This window comes from Bufo bufo, chromosome 11, assembly GCF_905171765.1.
Source record: "Bufo bufo chromosome 11, aBufBuf1.1, whole genome shotgun sequence".
NCBI lineage: Eukaryota > Metazoa > Chordata > Amphibia > Anura > Bufonidae > Bufo > Bufo bufo.
The window spans coordinates 70554559-70573097 of record NC_053399.1 but is presented as its reverse complement, the minus strand read 5'-3'; the positions used below and the strand labels follow the sequence as shown (position 1 = coordinate 70573097).

At 43.3% G+C, this 18539-nt stretch overlaps 1 protein-coding gene across 2 annotated transcripts in view; it reads left to right on the top strand.

Annotated features, from left to right (window-relative positions):
- VPS39 (VPS39 subunit of HOPS complex) overlaps positions 1–16667 on the top strand; it is a 250264-nt gene extending 233597 nt beyond the window's left edge. For both annotated transcript variants that reach the window (XM_040412082.1, XM_040412081.1), the window contains exons 24-25: positions 12717–12808; positions 16567–16667. In XM_040412082.1, coding sequence (XP_040268016.1) covers positions 12717–12808; positions 16567–16642 — 168 coding nt within the window. In that variant the 3' untranslated portion in view covers positions 16643–16667. The remainder of the gene's footprint in view (positions 1–12716; positions 12809–16566) is intronic.
- Positions 16668–18539: the final 1872 nt, after the last annotated feature.

Here is an 18539-nt window from a genome sequence, read left to right as displayed (position 1 = left end):
ATAGATGCGTCTTGATTCCATCCTAGACATCTGTTTGATGTAGTTCCCGCCACGCCAGTGTATGTCCACCTTCTCCAGTGCCGTGAAAACCAGACTGGACGGATCCTTATTGTGAACATCTCTGTAATGTCTTGAGAGACAATGTTTCTCATATCCCTTGCAGATATTGGAGATGTGTTCGGCCAGTCTGGTTTTCAGGGGACGTTTAGTGCGTCCTATGTACTGTCTTTTACAAGGGCACTGGATCAGGTAGAATGTTACAAGAGGCCCAGTGGGTATTAGATGGCCAATCACCCGATCATTCAAAATATGATGCCAATGGGCTTTGATGATTTTCTGCAATCTCTTATAATTATTACTGAAGGGAAGTATCATTCTAGTGTTAATCATACCTCCTTCTTGTCCATTTTTACTTGCTGATTTTTACTTGCAGAAAATCATCAAAGCCCATTGGCATCATATTTTGAATGATCGGGTGATTGGCCATCTAATGCCCACTGGGCCTCTTGTAACATTCACTAAAGCCCCTAACCTGGGACTTAAAATAGCCCCATCAATTAAAAAACCAACGAAACAGGCCAATACAACCATGGATACCTGGATGAAATTAAAAGGTTTTTTTAAATGTGGTAGGTGCATGGCCTGTAAGATCTCCCCGATACCAAGGAAAATATTAACAATTGCCTCCACTCAAAATAGGTATAAATGGGAGATAAAGGAATGTCTGACCTGCAATACCACTGGTGTTGTCTACCTGATCCAGTGCCCTTGTAAAAGACAGTACATAGGACGCACTAAACGTCCCCTTAAAACCAGACTGGCCGAACACATCTCCAATATCCGCAAGGGATATGAGAAACATTGTCTCTCAAGACATTACAGACATGTTCACAATAAGGATCCGTCCAGTCTGGTTTTCACGGCACTGGAGAAGGTGGACATACACTGGCGTGGCGGGAACTACATCAAACAGATGTCTAGGATGGAATCAAGACGCATCTATGAGTTCGGATCAATGCTACCAGCCGGCTTAAATGCAGATCTCGAGATTTTTGGATTCTTGTAGGCTGGGTGCCCCATATCCGACTCACACGCCGCAGTTGGGTCGTTTACCGACACTGCGTCGTGGACTCGGTCTGGGGCCCCCAGCCCCCATACATCCAATCAATATGACATTCAATCAATATGCTTCGTGTTGCACTTCTATTTCGCATTCATCTGTCATTGTAATCAGCCTTGACTAGTGGAATTGACGATGATACAAATGGGACAATATTTCAATATGATGGTCGATCATGTCTCTGGGGTCCATACTAGATCCCCATTAAATATTCAATTATGTTCTGTTGGACATATCCAATATGACATACTCATGGTTCATTTTATTTTACTTTTAAATATTTTATGAATTTTATGTATTTTATGTATTTATATTGAGATTATTCACAGTTTACTATATATGTTCATCTTTGGGACGGTCAGAACAAGAGAAAACTGAACTAACATGGTTATTATAGAATGTATTATTGTTAATGAAATAATTATGAAAGATGCTATGTCTCTGTTAAATAACTAGATATAACAAAATGCTTTCTTATTTTAAGTCCACATATAAGAGCAGAATCATATAGCATAAAAAACGCATATATGTCCAACTAAACCGCATGAATATCGCATGCAGAGAAACTGGAAAACGCATTCCAAAACGGAAATCCAGGAATCCACAATTTTGGTGTGTCATTTGGGATATAAAAGGTGGAGGCATACAGGTGTCAAGGCACCACTGAGGAAGGGAAGGCTAATTCCCGAAACGCGTCTGGACGGGACACCTGTGAGCAGTACCTCCGTGATCATTAGCGTGGCCACGCTATTTGTAACTGCAGCCGCAGTCAATTCTACAGGAACAAACAAACACAGACCGAAGAGGTAACTTCTTTGTTCCAGCCGGAGGATCATCAAGCACGGACAAACCAAGTCCCGCTCCAACTCCCGCGTTAGTTCGGGATAACCAGCGCGAACAGTTTGAAGTGTGACGCCGGCACTAACCTGCACCACCTGCTACTCGTGTGGATAGGAAGGAAGGTAAGAACCATCCCTCCCCAAAGTATTGACTCTCATTGGAAGGTATGACTAATACCTATAGATACTAAGCTTGTGACAAAACCTACTGCATCGAAAATCTTGCGGAGGAGACAAGTATTACCATCCTAATCATACCTTGGCTATTCACCTGTGCCTGATGTATTTGATATATGGGATAAGGATGGATAATCTTATCTGAGAATTGACACTTTGAATTGACACTCGTTTAGTGGATTTGTGCTCAGCCACCTGCTGTGTCAGTCCACACTGCATGGACATTGCAAACACTCTATGTCAAGTGTGGAAATCCAGCATATTGATTTCTATTGGTGAGCACCTACCACATTTGTGCTCAGCCACCTGCTGTGTCAGTCCACACTGCTTGGACATTGCAAACACTTTATGTCAAGTGTGGAAATCCAGCATATTGATCCCCATTGGTGATTACATTTTATGTTATGTTTTATATTTATCTTAAATAGATTTTATGACCAATACATGTATCAATAAATTGATTTAATTAAATTTTATTAAGTCCAAGTGCTTGAGTGCTCACCCACTATCTTTTCATTAATTAGCCATTTGACCAGAGGGTGGGTGTCCCTCTAATTTGGGTTTGCAGCACCTGATTCCATAATCCGCTTGAAGTGAGCCACCATATTGCACTAATATCCCTAGTATCCTACTCCCCCCTCAATTATGGATGCATAAGTTCCCTAGTAAGTGTCAACCACGGACTGCAGATTCCAGATCTATCAATCCAGGGAGCCCAAATAGCCTCAAATTTTGAGAGGTGGTTTCGCTTGAGATAGACCCCTCTTTCCAGACTCATAACAACATTTAGTCTGTGCTATACTCTGCTATAACAGGAGGCAGTGGTTGTATCCACTTGACTGCCGGTGTTTTACGTGCCTGGTACAACATCCTATTTATTTCTATAATAATAGGTGTCTGTAGTTCATCAGATTCAAAAATGCTGAGTTGGCACATTTTAGAATCAAGAGGGAAATCTGCACTATACACTTTGTTGATTAGCTGTATTACCTCACTCCAATATTCTCTTAATGCACAGCAGCTCCATAGCATATGTAATAGATCAGTCTCTGACTCTCTGCATTTTGGACAACAGGAGTCTCTCCTCTATATCCAATCTCAAACAGAAATAGCAGGGTTTTATACACCCTATGGATCAAAAACAGCTGGGACAAACTGGCGGACCGATCCTCCTCTCCTGCACACTGTGCAGGAGGAGGAGCTTACCCGCGCACTTCCTCCTGTCCCAGAGCGCAGTGAGACACGGCTCCCTCCACATGTAGCGCTCCTCCTCTCCTGCACACTCTGGTACGTGCAGAAGGAGGAGCTTACCTGCACACTTCTTCCTGCCCCAGGGGCGCAGTGAGAGACGGCTCCCTCCACATGCAGGCACCAGCGCGTTCATCCGGCACCTGCACGTGGAGGGAGCTTTCTCCCTCAGTGCGCTCACAGGTCCCTCCTCCCCTGCAGCAGCGGCAGCACGTAAGGGAGCTTCAAGCTCCAAAGGACACTTACGTGCTGCTGGAGAGGGGAGGGACATCACCACTGCCACCAATGAAATAAATGTCACATTTGGGAAGGAAGGGGGGCGTGGTGAGGGCTACAGAGAGGCGGGAACACGTCACTGACTGCAGGAAAGGACTCCAGTCAGTGTCGTATTCCCATCTCTCCTGAGCCATCTTCTTTAAAATTAAAGGTAACCTGGGGCATTGGATGCGGACCCCTTAGTTTCAATGGAGCGGAAAAAGATGCAGACAGCACACAGTGTGCTGTCTGCATCTCTTGTGGCCCCATTGTAATTAAGGGGTCCGCATCCAATCCCCCAATAATGGGAATTGGATGCGGAACAAAACTATCATATATCTGTTCTGTGGCTTGGGTTGCCACCCGGCCAGTAGTTCACCAGCAAGGCTGGTATTTTAGTTCCCTTGCCGGTGCCAGAATTTTCCTGTAAGGACTGTTAGGGTATTTTCACACTTGCGGCAGGACGGATCCGACAGGCTGTTCACTCTGTCAGATCCGTCCTGCCGCTATTTCGCCGGACTGCCACTCCCCATTGACTATAGCGGGAGTGGAGCTACGGCGCAGCATGGCAGTGCACGGCGTGAGGCCGCCAGGCGAAAAAGTTGGACATGTAGTACTTTTAGTCTGGCGGCCTCTCACCGTGCTGCGCCGTAGCTCTGCCCCTATCCCCATTATAGTCGATGGGCACATAGCAGCGGCACGGCAAAGTAGTGGCAAGATGGGTCTGACAGGGTGAGCAGCCTGTCGAATCCGTCCTGCTGCAAGTGTGAAAGTACCCTTACTAATGAGCGCTTCCATCATGGAACGCCCATTAGTACAGCCTTTACCTCCACCGCTACTTGTGCTAGTAAAAAAAAAAATTACGGTACCTCCACCTCCATTTGCTCACGCTGTGGAGAACACTCCCTGCTGACTAGAACCTCAGGACAGGACCTACAAGACGTCATCACGTTGGAGCACGGGTTCTGAGCTTGCAGTCAGCAGCGAATGTTCACTGCAGCCAGGTGAATGCAAATTTTTTATTTTTTTTGCAAAAGCAGAGAAGGGGGGCACTAATGGGGGCATTACTTTTACTGGGGGCACTAATGGGGGCATTACTTTTACTGGGGGCACTAATGGGGACATTATTCATACTGGGGGCATTATTCCTACTGGGGCACTAATGTGGCCATTACTAATTCTGGGACTTACCCGGGGCGCTCCACTATAACTTCAGAGCGCCCCACGCTCATGGATCACATGATCGCATGGCATCTTTACTGTTAGCGTTCAGCTCGGACCTTCACTTGACTGCAGACCCAGGTATGTGGACCTTTAATAAAACTAGTTGAGTACCTCTGATCTAGCAGCTTCACTCAGGGATAGGCTCGGGGTCAATGCAAGCGTCTCCTCCCATTGAGTATCAGTAATACTCCCAACCCAACATCGTTTTCCCATTGTGCATTTACCTTAAGAGGAAAGGCCTTCAGAAACTCCCTATGCAATGATTGATAAATTCTCGAGATAGCTCCCCTTACAGATCCTATCGTCACCATAGAGTCAAGCGCCTGATTGGATGTATATGAAAACCCTTTCTAAGGTGACACTGGAGGCTGGACAAGACAGTACAGAGAGAGCATACTGGGCCAGTTTTGCCCACTGTGTCAGTCTGGCTGCCCAGACGTTCATGGGTTCTCTGTTTGCAGATTTGCATCAGCCTGGCACGGCACAGTAAAAAAATGACTATATCAGCTGATACTGAACTAGCCGCTGCTGTGGCTTCTCCTGTTTGTGGTAACAGAAATGGCAAGAGGTGGGTGACTATGTGGGGGCAGAAAGGGGCCTCCTGGTCAGACCGGCATCATACACAGTGTACTGTATCCTGGTAATAAAGCATTTTGGCTTCCCTTTTTGTAACAGGAAAACATTTCACCATTTTGCTTTGACAGTGAGGTTCTAAAGGCATGGCTATCCAGTAATTATCAGATTGTATGATGGCAAGGATACACCTTTCATTTTATAAGTGAGCAAGCATACAGCTTGCAGTTGTCGCCAGTGGGCTTGAGAACCCAATTCTTTCTGGCTATGCCCCCCACTGAGGTGATTAGTCATGATGGCTGGTGTTATCATCATCATTAGCCTTGTCCAACTGCACAAGTGACTTCTGCTCCTCCTCCAGTGGTATTTCCTCATCTTCCAGTTCCTGCTCCATGGGACTTTATCCATGCAAGTCCCCAACAGCTACAGGGCGGCCAGCAAGATACGTAAGCTGTTCTTCCACTATCCCTTGTTGCATCAGTGTGAGCATTGTTGCTCCCTACTGAATTGGTCTGGTGCATGATGAAATAATTCACAGTTTACGCTGCTTGTACAAACCCTATGTGGATTAAGCAGTGCAGTGGCAGACCATTCAGCCGCTGCAAGTCAAGGAGGGAGTTCCTTGCCACATATGAATGGCTGAAATGTGAGGATAGTATCCAGGACATGACCACCACCCTCAGCAAGCCATTGCACTTTTTCAAAAAGAATTGCACAATTAAATGTACAGTATCACATGAGCCATGCAGGGAGCATGTGTTATTTCCCCCAAATGCAGCGTGGTCGCAATGTTTCTGCCATTGTCACTGACCACCTTACCAAGTTGTAGTTGGCGGGGAGATAGCCAGTGGGATGTTTGCTGCTTGATGCAGTTTAGCAAGTAACTACGCTGATTAGCTCTAACACAGCATGGCAATGCTTCACTTTACACACATGATAGGAGGGAGGGGAAGTGGGAGCGATACACTTCCCTGATTCGGTTGGGGATGTGGATAATATACATGGAGAAGGATGTAGAAGAGGCGGATAAGCACCTAAGTGTGAAAACCAGAAACATGGATGTGTCAATAGCACCTGGTCTTGTTGCTGCAGTGCTGCCTTGAAAAGCATTGACCCAGTGGGCATGTACAGTCCCTGCCCGTAACAGCAGCTCCAGGTGTCCACAGTGGCGTGATTCTTGCTGTGCAAGAAATAATGATGGCCAGGTATCTTCTAGCAAGGCTGAGTATTTCATCAGCTCCCTAAAGGCAGCAGAAATAACTAAGTGCTAGTGCTAGACTGCACCACTAGCAACTTGGATAGGTAGGATTTAAAAGGAACATGTCATGTGGATATTTGATTATAATCTAACTAATTATATACACTGCTCAAAAAAATAAAGGGAACACTTAAACAACACAATGTAACTCCAAGTCAATCACACTTCTGTGAAATCAAACTGTCCACTTAGGAAGCAACACTGAGTGACAATCAATTTCACATGCTGTTGTGCAAATGGGATAGACAACAGGTGGAAATTATAGGCAATTAGCAAGACACCCCTAATAAAGGAGTGGTTCTGCAGGTGGTTACCACAGACCACTTCTCAGTTCCTATGCTTCCTGGCTGATGTTTTGGTCACTTTTGAATGCTGGCGGTGCTTTCACTCTAGTGGTAGCATGAGACGGAGTCTACAACCAACACAAGTGGCTCAGGTAGTGCAGCTTATCCAGGATGGCACATCAATGCGAGCTGTGGCAAGAAGGTTTGCTGTGTCTGTCAGCGTAGTGTCCAGAGCATGGAGGCGCTACCAGGAGACAGGCCAGTACATCAGGAGACGTGGAGGAGGCCGTAGGAGGGCAACAACCCAGCAGCAGGACCGCTACCTCTGCCTTTGTGCAAGGAGGAACAGGAGGAGCACTGCCAGTGCCCTGCAAAATGACCTCCAGCAGGCCACAAATGTGCATGTGTCTGCTCAAACGGTCAGAAACAGACTCCATGAGGGTGATATGAGGGCCCGACGTCCACAGGTGGGGGTTGTGCTTACAGCCCAACACCGTGCAGGACGTTTGGCATTTGCCAGAGAACACCAAGACTGGCAAATTCGCCACTGGCTCCCTGTGCTCTTCACAGATGAAAGCAGGTTCACACTGAGCACATGTGACAGACGTGACACAGTCTGGAGACGCCGTGGAGAACGCTCTGCTGCCTGCAACATCCTCCAGCATGACCGGTTTGGCATTGGGTCAGTAATGGTGTGGGGTGGCATTTCTTTGGAGGGCCGCACAGCCCTCCATGTGCTCGCCAGAGGTAGCCTGACTGCCATTAGGTACCGAGATTAGATCCTTAGACCCCTTGTGAGACCATAGGCTGGTGCGGTTGGCCCTGGGTTCCTCCTAATGCAAGACAATGCTAGACCTCATGTGGCTGGAGTGTGTCAGCAGTTCCTGCAAGACGAAGGCATTGATGCTATGGACTGGCCCGCCCGTTCCCCAGACCTGAATCCAATTGAGCACATCTGGGACATCCTTTCTCGCTCTATCCACCAACGTCACATTGCACCACAGACTGTCCAGGAGTTGGCAGATGCTTTAGTCCAGGTCTGGGAGGAGATCCCTCAGGAGACCATCCGCCACCTCATCAGGAGCATGCACAGGCGTTGTAGGGAGGTCATACAGGCACGTGGAGGCCACAAACACTACTGAGCCTCATTTTGACTTGTTTTAAGGACATTACATCAAAGTTGGATCAGCCTGTAGTGTGTTTTTACACTTTAATTTTGAGTGTGACTCCAAATCCAGACCTCCATGGGTTGAAAAATTTGATTTCCATTTTTTAATTTTTGTGTGATTTTGTTGTCAGCACATTCAACTATGTAAAGAACAAAGTATTTCAGAAGAATATTTAATTAACTCAGATCTAGGATGTGTTATTTTTCTGTTCCCTTTATTTTTTTGAGCAGTGTACAATTATTAACTACTAAAAAGTACCTTAGATGTATTCACTTACTGGTGTGACAGATGGTTACCTCATAATATACACACAAAGATGTCGCATGCTAATGAGCTGATTTGAGTCCGGCATGATGTCATTGAGTCCAGTGTATATTTAATTCAGAGCTATAGCCACTCCCCTGCCCACCTGCTGCTGATTCCTATGGAAACAAACTGTCATTCAGCAGCAGGTGGGCGGGGAGAGTCAGGAGCTCATGAATATTCATGACTCATCATTATCAGCTGGAGCTTTTCAATACAAGATGTTGGCAGATTGACTGGGTCAATTAAAGAAAGTGACCCAGCATTGTGCTAAGAGAATCAATCACTTATTTATGTTGCCCTTAGTTAGGACACCATAAAACTGGTGACAGGTTCCCTTTAAGCTTGTGCATTAGTGAATTGCTGAACGTGTATAGTTGTTTCCTGGCCACACATTCCATTCCATTAGCTTTAGGCGAGGTCTACACGATGACCTGTGTCGCATGACAAAACGTCGCGCAACACATAGGGCACAGCTACACTGCAAGATGTGTCGTGCGACAATTTTTATAATGGTAGTCCATGGTGAAAATCAATCTTGTATGGGTTTTTTGCGACTGTTGTGTCGCAGTCGCAGCATGTCGTAGTGCGACACCATAGACTAGCATTATAAAAATTGTCGAGCGACTTTGGTGTGACAAAATGTAGCCGTTTAGACCTAGCCTTAGTCTTAGCAGTAATTGCAGCAGCTAGACCTCATCCACATGCAGTACAGTGTCCTCATCATCATCATGAGAAGGACACTGTACTGCATGTGGATGAGGTCTAGCTGCTGCAGAGGAGAACACTCTTGTCGCTCTAGCTGGAAGCCACTTCTATTTTCCCACAGTAACTGGTGATGCCACATCATGTGCTGCAATAAAGCTGTGGTGCCTACCTTTGTGTTTGAACACCCAAAGCTTTTTTTCAGTCTGCAGATCTTGGACACTGCAACACTTTTGTCTTCTGGCACTGTGGAGAAAAACTGCCAGATGGCAGATACTCACACAGATCTAGCAGCAGCTGAGCTTGACTTAAGTCTTGCACGTTTGGAGCCAGTGCCCACAGTATCAGCAGCATCACCAGTTCCTGAGCTGACAGTAATAAAAGCAGATCTAGCCCTCACAGTTTTTTGGGAGGTTCTGGCCATACATTGCTCTATTACTACTAGTGCCACCACTCTCCTCTGATGTTACTGCCTTAGCACCCCGATCCATCTCCCACGACCTGTCCAACACACAATCATCCTCACCCTTCCTAACACTTATGAGACTGTGATTTGTCATTGTGGGTTTCTTGCCCCCCCCCCCCCCCCTCCAATACCCTGCTCTGTATTTGCTCAGAATGCCACTGTCGCCTACACTGCCACTACTTCCACCACCCTGACTACTGGTTCCACTACTACTACCACCAACACAGCTATGCATGGGGTCATCCACATACTCCTTATGGTAGTTCATATATTGACTGTTCTCACAAAAGTCATCAACAGGGAGACTATCTTCCAAAGCAGCGGTGGGGAACCATTTTGCTGCCAAGGGCCATTTGGATATTTGTAACATCATTCGGGGGCCATACAAAATTCTCAATAAAAATTTTTTACTGCTGTATTTGGTCAAACATATAATTGACTTAGGGATAAGTTACAGAAATTGCACTTCAATTAAAATAATCTAGAGGGCTGTATTTTTGCAGCACAAAATAGCGCCTGCACTATATATATATACAGTATATTACATACAATACAGGCGCCATATTGACCACACATAGCAGTCTAATTTTTAAGTTCAGAATGTTACTTATTTGACATTAATGGCAGGAAGCTAAACCCAGGGGGTCCAGAGAGGGGTTCACCCAGCTTTCACTCTCCCTGCCTCTTTCTTCGCAACTGTCCCTGCCTTTGTCCCTTTCTCAGCAAAATATCTGCCCCCACCTCCATCAGCCTGAAATCAGCCTCCTATCAGACCCCCCAGGCCTACATCTGCCTCAGATCAGACTCCCATCAGACCTCTAAGCCTCAGATTAGACCCCAATCAGACCCTTCCTAGCTTCAGATCAGACTCCCATCAGACCCCCAGCCTCAGACCAGACCCGGATCAGATGCCCAGCCTCAGATCAGCCCCCATCAGACCCCCCAGGGTCAGATCAGCCCCTATAAGACCCCCCAGCCTCAGATCAGACCTTCATAATACCCTCCCTAGCCTCAGATCAGCCCCCATCAGACCCTTCCAAGCCTCAGATCAGCCCCCATCAGCCCCCCTAGTCTCAGATCAGACCCCTATCAAACCCCAGCCTCAGATCAGACACCCCCAGCCTCAGATCAGACCCTCCCAAGCCTCTGATCAGACCCCCATCAGACCCTCCCCACCCTCCTTTAGCCTCAGATCAGCCCCAATCAGACATCAGATCAGATACTGTATTTAAGATAAACAAATAAACTTACCTCTCCAGCTCCGTACGGCGCTGCCTCTTGGCAGATTCACTTACCCTCCCTGTTCTTCTTCCTGCCGCACTATATTGTCACCTCACACCGCACAGCGTCAGGTCATAGTGCACGTCTACGTGCACTGCGTCCTGACGCTGGATGTGTCAGGACACAGTGTGGGGCTGAAAGAAGACCAGGGAAGGTGAGGACAGCCAGTGCAGTGCTGTTCTCACCTTCCTGTGCCTCCCGTATGCTAATGACCGCTTCCATAATGGAAGGGGTCATAAGCATTTTCACATTATGTTCTGGCAGGGGGCCGGGGGCCACATGAAATGATACCGTGGGCCGCATACGGCCCTCGGGCCGGAGGTTCCCCACCCCTGTTCCAAAGTATATGTGGTTTTGTTGCCTCTTCAGAAGGAGCCCTATCAGGAGGGAGCAATGAAGACAGAGAAGATGCAACTGAAAGGTTTCTCTGGGGTTGTAAGGAAGAGCAGGAGAAATGCTGTGACTAGTAATGAGCGAATTGAGCTTGGTATCCTAGATCCAAAGTCTATTCTTTCAAAACTTCGTTTTAATGCTGTACATGGCATGTTGTCAGACTCTGAAGTGAGAGTGACAGCATTCTGCTTTGACTGAGAGGAGGAGTGAGCCATCCAGTTCACAATCTTGTCCTCTATTTCCTTAATAATAATAATGTAGCACCCATTGGAAGCGAGAGAGAACTGTTGCCTATTACCGGTTGGATGGCTGGTGACGCTACTAGCCACATTCTAACTCTCTGATGACGAGGCCAGGATCTTTTATTTTGCACTCTTCCATTTTCAAGACATTTTATTATGAGGACTGTAAATGAAAACAGATTTGGTATATAGATTATTAAATGGTACTAGCAAAATTGCAATTTTTATTTGTAATTTATAGACTGAGGCACAATTAAACGTCCCTTCCCTTCCAACAGACTGCACACTGGTATTCACAATTTCATTTGGTAGCGATGGAGTTTTTGCAGTAAAATGTGTTTGAACTAAACGGTATTATGCAGTATTGCATTCACCAACATAGGTATAAGAATGTAATTTTTGCTATAAAATCTCTTTGAAATGCAAGATATGATACAGTAATGCATTCATTAACACTGGTATGAGAATAAACAAAGATATAACGTTGGTAATATGCACTCACAGTGAAGGAGGTTTAATAATAGTCCGTTGACGACAATCTCCACACTTATTATGTAGTTCCAGTATCAAACATTCACCTTTATCGTGTGAAAATTACGTTAAACTTCCACCTTGCTGCGTCTTATCAATATCCAGGACATCACATAAGTAATAATTAGAACTTTTTAAAAGTCCTTGTCTGTCCTTACTGTCCTTGTCTGTTTGTCTCCAATTGTGGCGTCCCACGTGGATGGAAGTACAGACTCACCTATGTCCCGTTGTGTGTTCGGGCAATTAAATGAACAGGTGAAGTTGTTAACTGACTAGAGCTCAGCGTCCCACGTGTTTTGTTGAATCGCTATGTTCACTTGTGCTGCAGGTTTCCTTTTCAAAGCTTCTCAGGAGCGCTCCACTGAAGCAGTTTTGGCATAAGTTTTTTCTTCAATTTATTGTCTTTTTACAGTCCCAGGTATACTTTATCTACACCATACGCGTTTTGGAGCGCATACTTGCTCCTTCCTCAGTGGTCAACAAGTTATATTAGGAAATCCTATTCTCTTCATAATTGTTTTAAATTTCTAATGTACTTCATGCAGTGTTTATGAAAATATTTTATAGAAAAAATACTATAGTGTCAATAAGCGATTACCCTTTTTTATGTTTTGATATATTCATGGACTGTTCTTCATAATTTTACAGGTACAGGAGGAGAGGATTTCCCATCAGCAAGTCAAATGTGTTATAACAGAGGAAAAGATTTGTAGTGTTTGCAAGAAAAAGATTGGAAACAGGTGAAGGAATGTAGAAGCACTTTGGGGGAGATTAATCATCTCCCATGAACAAGAAAAGTGTTTTTAAAGTTGCAGGCTGTGTGTTTGTGACTTTTTAACTCCTTAACGACCCAGGACGAGAATGCTCATCCTAAATGGCTGGTACTTTGCGCCCCAGGACAAGCATTCTCATCCTGCTGTCCTTTCTCCCCCCCCATGTGCGCTGCTGCGATCACGGATCCGTCTGTTACTGACAGCCGGATCAGTGCTGCATCAACCAGCATTGGTGATAACGCCGATGACGGTGGATTAACCCCTCATATGCCGCGGTCAGCGCTGACCACGGCATATGGTTTGCGTTCCCTCTCCTCAGCCATCGGGTCCCCGCACTGGGGTCTGCCAGTTACGGAAGCCCAGGAGTTCCAGCCTGAGTAAGATGCTGACAGTTCAATTCAGTACAATACAGAATGTATTGTACTGAATTGAGACGGGGATCAAACCCTGAAAAGGTGAAGTCCCACAGTGGGACAAATATAAAAAGTAAAGAAAAGTGAAAAAAGTGTTTTGTTATAATAAAAAAAATTAAAAGTTTAAAGTAAAAAAAGAATGTGTCCTTTTCTCAAAATAAAGTAAAGAAAAATTGTAAAAAATAGGGAAAAAAAGAAAAGTAGACATTAAGTATCGCCGCGTCCGTATCGACCGGCTCTATAAAAATATCACATGACCTAACCCCTCAGATGAACACCGTCAAAAAAATAAAATAAAAATAATTTTTTTTGTCACCTTACAACACTAAAAGTGCAACACCAAGCGATCAAAAAGGCATATGCCCCCCAAAATAGTACCAATCTAGCCGTTGCCTCATCCCGCAAAAAATGAGCCACTACCTAAGACAATCGCCCCAAAAATAAAAAAAACTATGGCTCAGACTATGGAGACACTAAAACATGATTTTTTTGTTTCAAAAATGCTTTTATTCTGTTAAATGTAAAAAAAATAAAAAAAAGTAGACATATTAGGTATCGCCGCGTCCGTAACAACCTGGTCTATAAAAATACCACATAACCCCTCAGGTGAACAACGTAAAATTTTTAAATAAAAACTGTGTCAAAAAAGCAATTTTTTTGGTCACCTTACATCACAAAAAAGTGTAATAGCAAGCGATCAAAAAGTCATACGCACCCCAAAATCATACCAATCAAACCGTCATCTCATCCCGCAAAAAATTAGACCCTACTTAAGACAATCGCATAAAAAAAAAAAAAAAAAAACTAGGGCTCTCAGAATATGGAGACACTAAAATATGATTTTTTTTAAATTCAAAAATGCTGTTATTGGGTAAAACTTAAATAAAATAAAAAAGTATACATATCGCCACGTCCGTAAGAACCTGCTATATACAAATAATCCCATGACCTAACCCCTCAGGTGAACACCGTAAAAAATAATAAGAAGAAAGTGTATCAAAGAAGCCATTTTTTGTCACCTTACATTTCAAAATGTGTAATACCAAGTGATCAAAAAGTCATAAGCACCCTAAAATAGTACCAATCAAATCATCATCTCATACCGAAAAAAATTAGACCCTACATAAGACTGTCACCCAAAAAATAAAAAATAAACTATGGCTTTCAGAATATAGAGACACTAAAAAAATCTTTTTTTTTTAAATGCTTTATTATGTAAAACTCAAAACAAAAAAAAGTAGTCATATTTGGTATTGTCGCGTCCGTAACAACCTGCTCTATAAAAATAGCACATGATTTAACCTGTCAGATGAACATTATAAATAACAAAAAATATAAATGGTGCCAAAACAGCTATTTTTTGTTACCTTGCCTCACAAAAAGTGTAATATAGAGCAACCAAAAACTATATGTACCCTAAAATAGTACTAACAAAACTGCCACCTTATCCCGTAGTTTCCAGTTTCTACTCTAGGGGTGGAACAGGGGTTCTTCAAATGTGAAAGCTTAAAATTATACCAGTGAAATCTGCCTTTTCAAAAACCATATAGCGTTCCTTTCCTTCTGCGCCCTGCCATGTGCCCGTATAGCAGTTTACGACCACATATGGGGTGTTTCTGTAAACTACAGAATCAGGGCAATAAATATTGAGTTTTGCTTGGCTGTTAACCCTTGCTTTGTTAGTGGAAAAAAATGGATTAAAATGGAAAATCTCCATTTCCCTTTAATTCTTGTGTAACAGCTAAAGGGTTAACAAAGTTTATAAAATCAGTTTTGAAAACCTTGAGGGGTGTAGTTTCTAGAATGGGGTCATTTTGCGTGGTTTCTATTATGTAAGCCTCACAAAGTGACTTCAGACCAAAGTGGGTTTTGGAAATTTTCTAACGTCCCCAAAAAATAAAATGGCATTCACTAAATGATCCAAACATGAAATAGACATATGGGGAATGTAAAGTAATAACTATTTTTGGAGTTGTTACATCTATTATAAAAGTAGAGAAATTGAAATTTGGAAATTTTCTAATTTTTCTATATTTTTGGTAAATTTGGTATTTTTTTTTAATAAATAAAAATGAAATTTTTTTACTCCGTTTTACCTTTGTCATGAAGTACAATATGTGATGAGAAAATAGAATGGCCTGAATAAGTAAAAGCGTTTTAAAGTTATCACCACATAAAGTGACACATGTCAGATTTGCTAAAAATGTAAGGTGTTAAATGCGAGCTTTCTGAAAGAAAAAGACAGGGTGTGACAAGGTCAGGAAAGGGGCATGTCCAACCCCCAAGATAAATGTATCTTTATTTACAAGAGTTTCCTGATGCAAATGAAGCCACAAATCTATGGCAGCTCTGGCGCAAATGAAGCCAGAAATCTACAACATTCCTGTTTAGATGAGCAGATTGCTGGAGGATGCTCATCGATTATCACGAGGCCTGCGCCCCGTCATAAATTAGGGACATCCTCCGACAGCGCAGGGGATATCCAGACCAGCTCAGAAAGTGCCTGGCTTGATAAATCTTCCACTTTGTGTTATGTTGAAACACATACTAAGGCCCGTTGACACTGACCGATTATTGTCATAATTTTCTTGCCTCCACTTATTTGTTACACTAATTGGCTACTGTGAATAAAACAGAATATTTACAGTAAAACTATAATTTATTGTTGATCTTGGACATTCACACTGCAATAAAAGTCATTCTTATCAACAGTGCAAGGTTATACTAATAGAAATGTCCATCTGATCCTTGGATCTACTGATCATTTATTTGTGGTTTAAAAAAATCAGGGACATCACCTTTTAGAAGCATCATAAATGAGAAGAGGTCAAATAGAAAGTGAAAAAGAGTTAATATAAATTAGGGCTTAGTACAGACTTGTTTTGTATATACCTAATTTAAATCTATAGCTTCTGTATGCTATACAGAATGTCTGACTTCTGGCAGAACTTTCCAGTCAGCTATTTGAAGAGGCCACAGAGACCCTTTTTCTCCTGACGTCATGTTCATTGGTCACTCATCCTATTTCCAGCTTAGTCCCATGCAAGTGATATGGCCCTGATATGGCTCCAAGAGCTAATCGGTGGGCGTGTCGGGAGTTGGACCCCCTTCGATCAGATATTAATGACCTTTCCTGAGGATATGCCATCAATATTAAACTCCTCTTTAACCTAGCATACACCTTTTTTAGTAAATCTCCCCAGAATATTTTAAAGTAGGCATGTTTATGCTAGGAGTCATCAGTAACAAGGAGTGGGATTTACCAGATACATAACATGGTGTTTTTAACTTCTGTTTTTGTTTTGTTCACAGTGCATTTGCTCGCTATCCAAATGGTGTGGTTGTTCATTACTTCTGTGCAAAGGATGTCAGCTCTGTGGACTCTTGAAGATCTTTCTATGCGCTACACAGATTAAAATATTGTCCAAAGACTGCAGAGGTTCCTTGAAGCTGTTACATAAAAGTGTGCTCTTGCACTGGAAATTGGACTTGCATATTGCATATTTTGTACTTCAGGCACTGACTGTTTGAGACCTTTTAATTTCATGTAATAGACTTTCTGCCATAGCAATTCTGATAAATTTTACTGTCAGTCTTGTTATATTGACTACAACTGTAATGTTGACAGATTTTTGCACACTGTTCTTTCTGTAAATGAAGATTGTTGTAGATGGTTTCAAGAAGGATGTATGCTTCAAACTGTAAAGATTTGTTAATGTATGTACATAGAACTTTATAACAGGATGGGATATATCATTATCCCACATAATTTGTACGGTATTCTGTTTATTCAGCTACAGTAGAGTTCATATTATGTAAACACTCTGACAATAATAATTCCTAGTATTTTACTCCAATAGAATAATGAAGCCTGTACGATATAAAGAGAAAATATTTTTTAAGGAAAGTATTAATAGTTTGTCCATTTATATTCACCTTATCATTGCTTTAAGCAATGCAGTTTTCACTCTTACTAAGAGAGTAATTATGGATAAAGGAAACTAGGTTGCCTGTTATCATTGGTTACCATGTTGTTTGAATTGACATTTTCTGTTTTTGGATGGCTGAATAAACGTGCACCAGACTACATTTTTATGTTGTAAATTATTTTAGTTCAGTGGTAGAAATCAATGACAAGCTGCTAAATAGTTAATATTTTAGACATTTACACTGACAAGCAAAAGGGTAACAATGTTTTGAACTTTTGACTTTCATGCTCCATATTAGGGATGAGCGAATCGACTTCAGATGAAACATCTGAAGTCGAGTCGCATAAAACTTAGTTCTAATACTGTACGGAGCAGGAGCTCCGTACAGCATTAGAATGTATTGGCTCCAAAGAGCCGAAGTTATTGCTTCGCAAAGTCTCGCGAGACTTCGAGTAATAACTTCATAAATTAATTTGTACTGTAAAAAACAATATGAAACAAAGGACCGGCACTTCACTGATGAACAAATCTGTGCCACAGATTTGTTCATCAGTGAAGTGCCGGTCCTTTGTTTCATATTGTGAGTGGGCTTTCATACCCTGGACACGGGCACCACGACTCTGCCAGAGGAGTGCCGACCGTCTTCAATTTTTGTACTGTAAAAAACAATTTCCCGAACTCAGGTTCGGTTCCAAGGTACCACAAGGGAGCTCTGTACAGTATTAGAACGAAGTTTTATGCGAATTGACTTCGGAAGTTTCACCTGAAGTCGATTCGCTCATCCCTACTCCATATCTCACCACCCACTACAGCTTTGAACGTGAAACTACCATCATTTTATAGACATAAACTGGACTGGCAACTATTTAGCATATGATTAGTTATGCAGATTCTTGTCATATAACTGCATTGTTACTGTTTTTGCTCTTAAAATTCAAAATTAAAGGGGCGTGGCTAGGCTGCCGGAGGACGTGGCTGCTTGATTGTAGAGCTCCTGGCATACAGCGGCAAAACGCAGCAGAGTCTCGCTTCACATAAGCCCAAACTTGACAAAGCAGCAGGGATTTATCCACAGAAGATGGGGAAAACAAAATGGGTGCTCCCCAGGATCGCGAACAACCTGGAACAGTACTTTGAGAAGGAGCAGGGGAAAAATGGCGCCGAAGCGCAGGACCACATTACCAGCCCGGCCACGCAGCAAAGAGCTTCAGCTGCGTAGACACCCCGGTCGGGATTTCCAGTCTCTGACCAGGAAATACAGCTCTCCCAAAACTTTTCCGAACCCTCATTACCTCCGACACCGGAGGACCTTAAGGCGCCACAGGAGGGAGCACAGAAAAGGCAAGATGGCAGTCA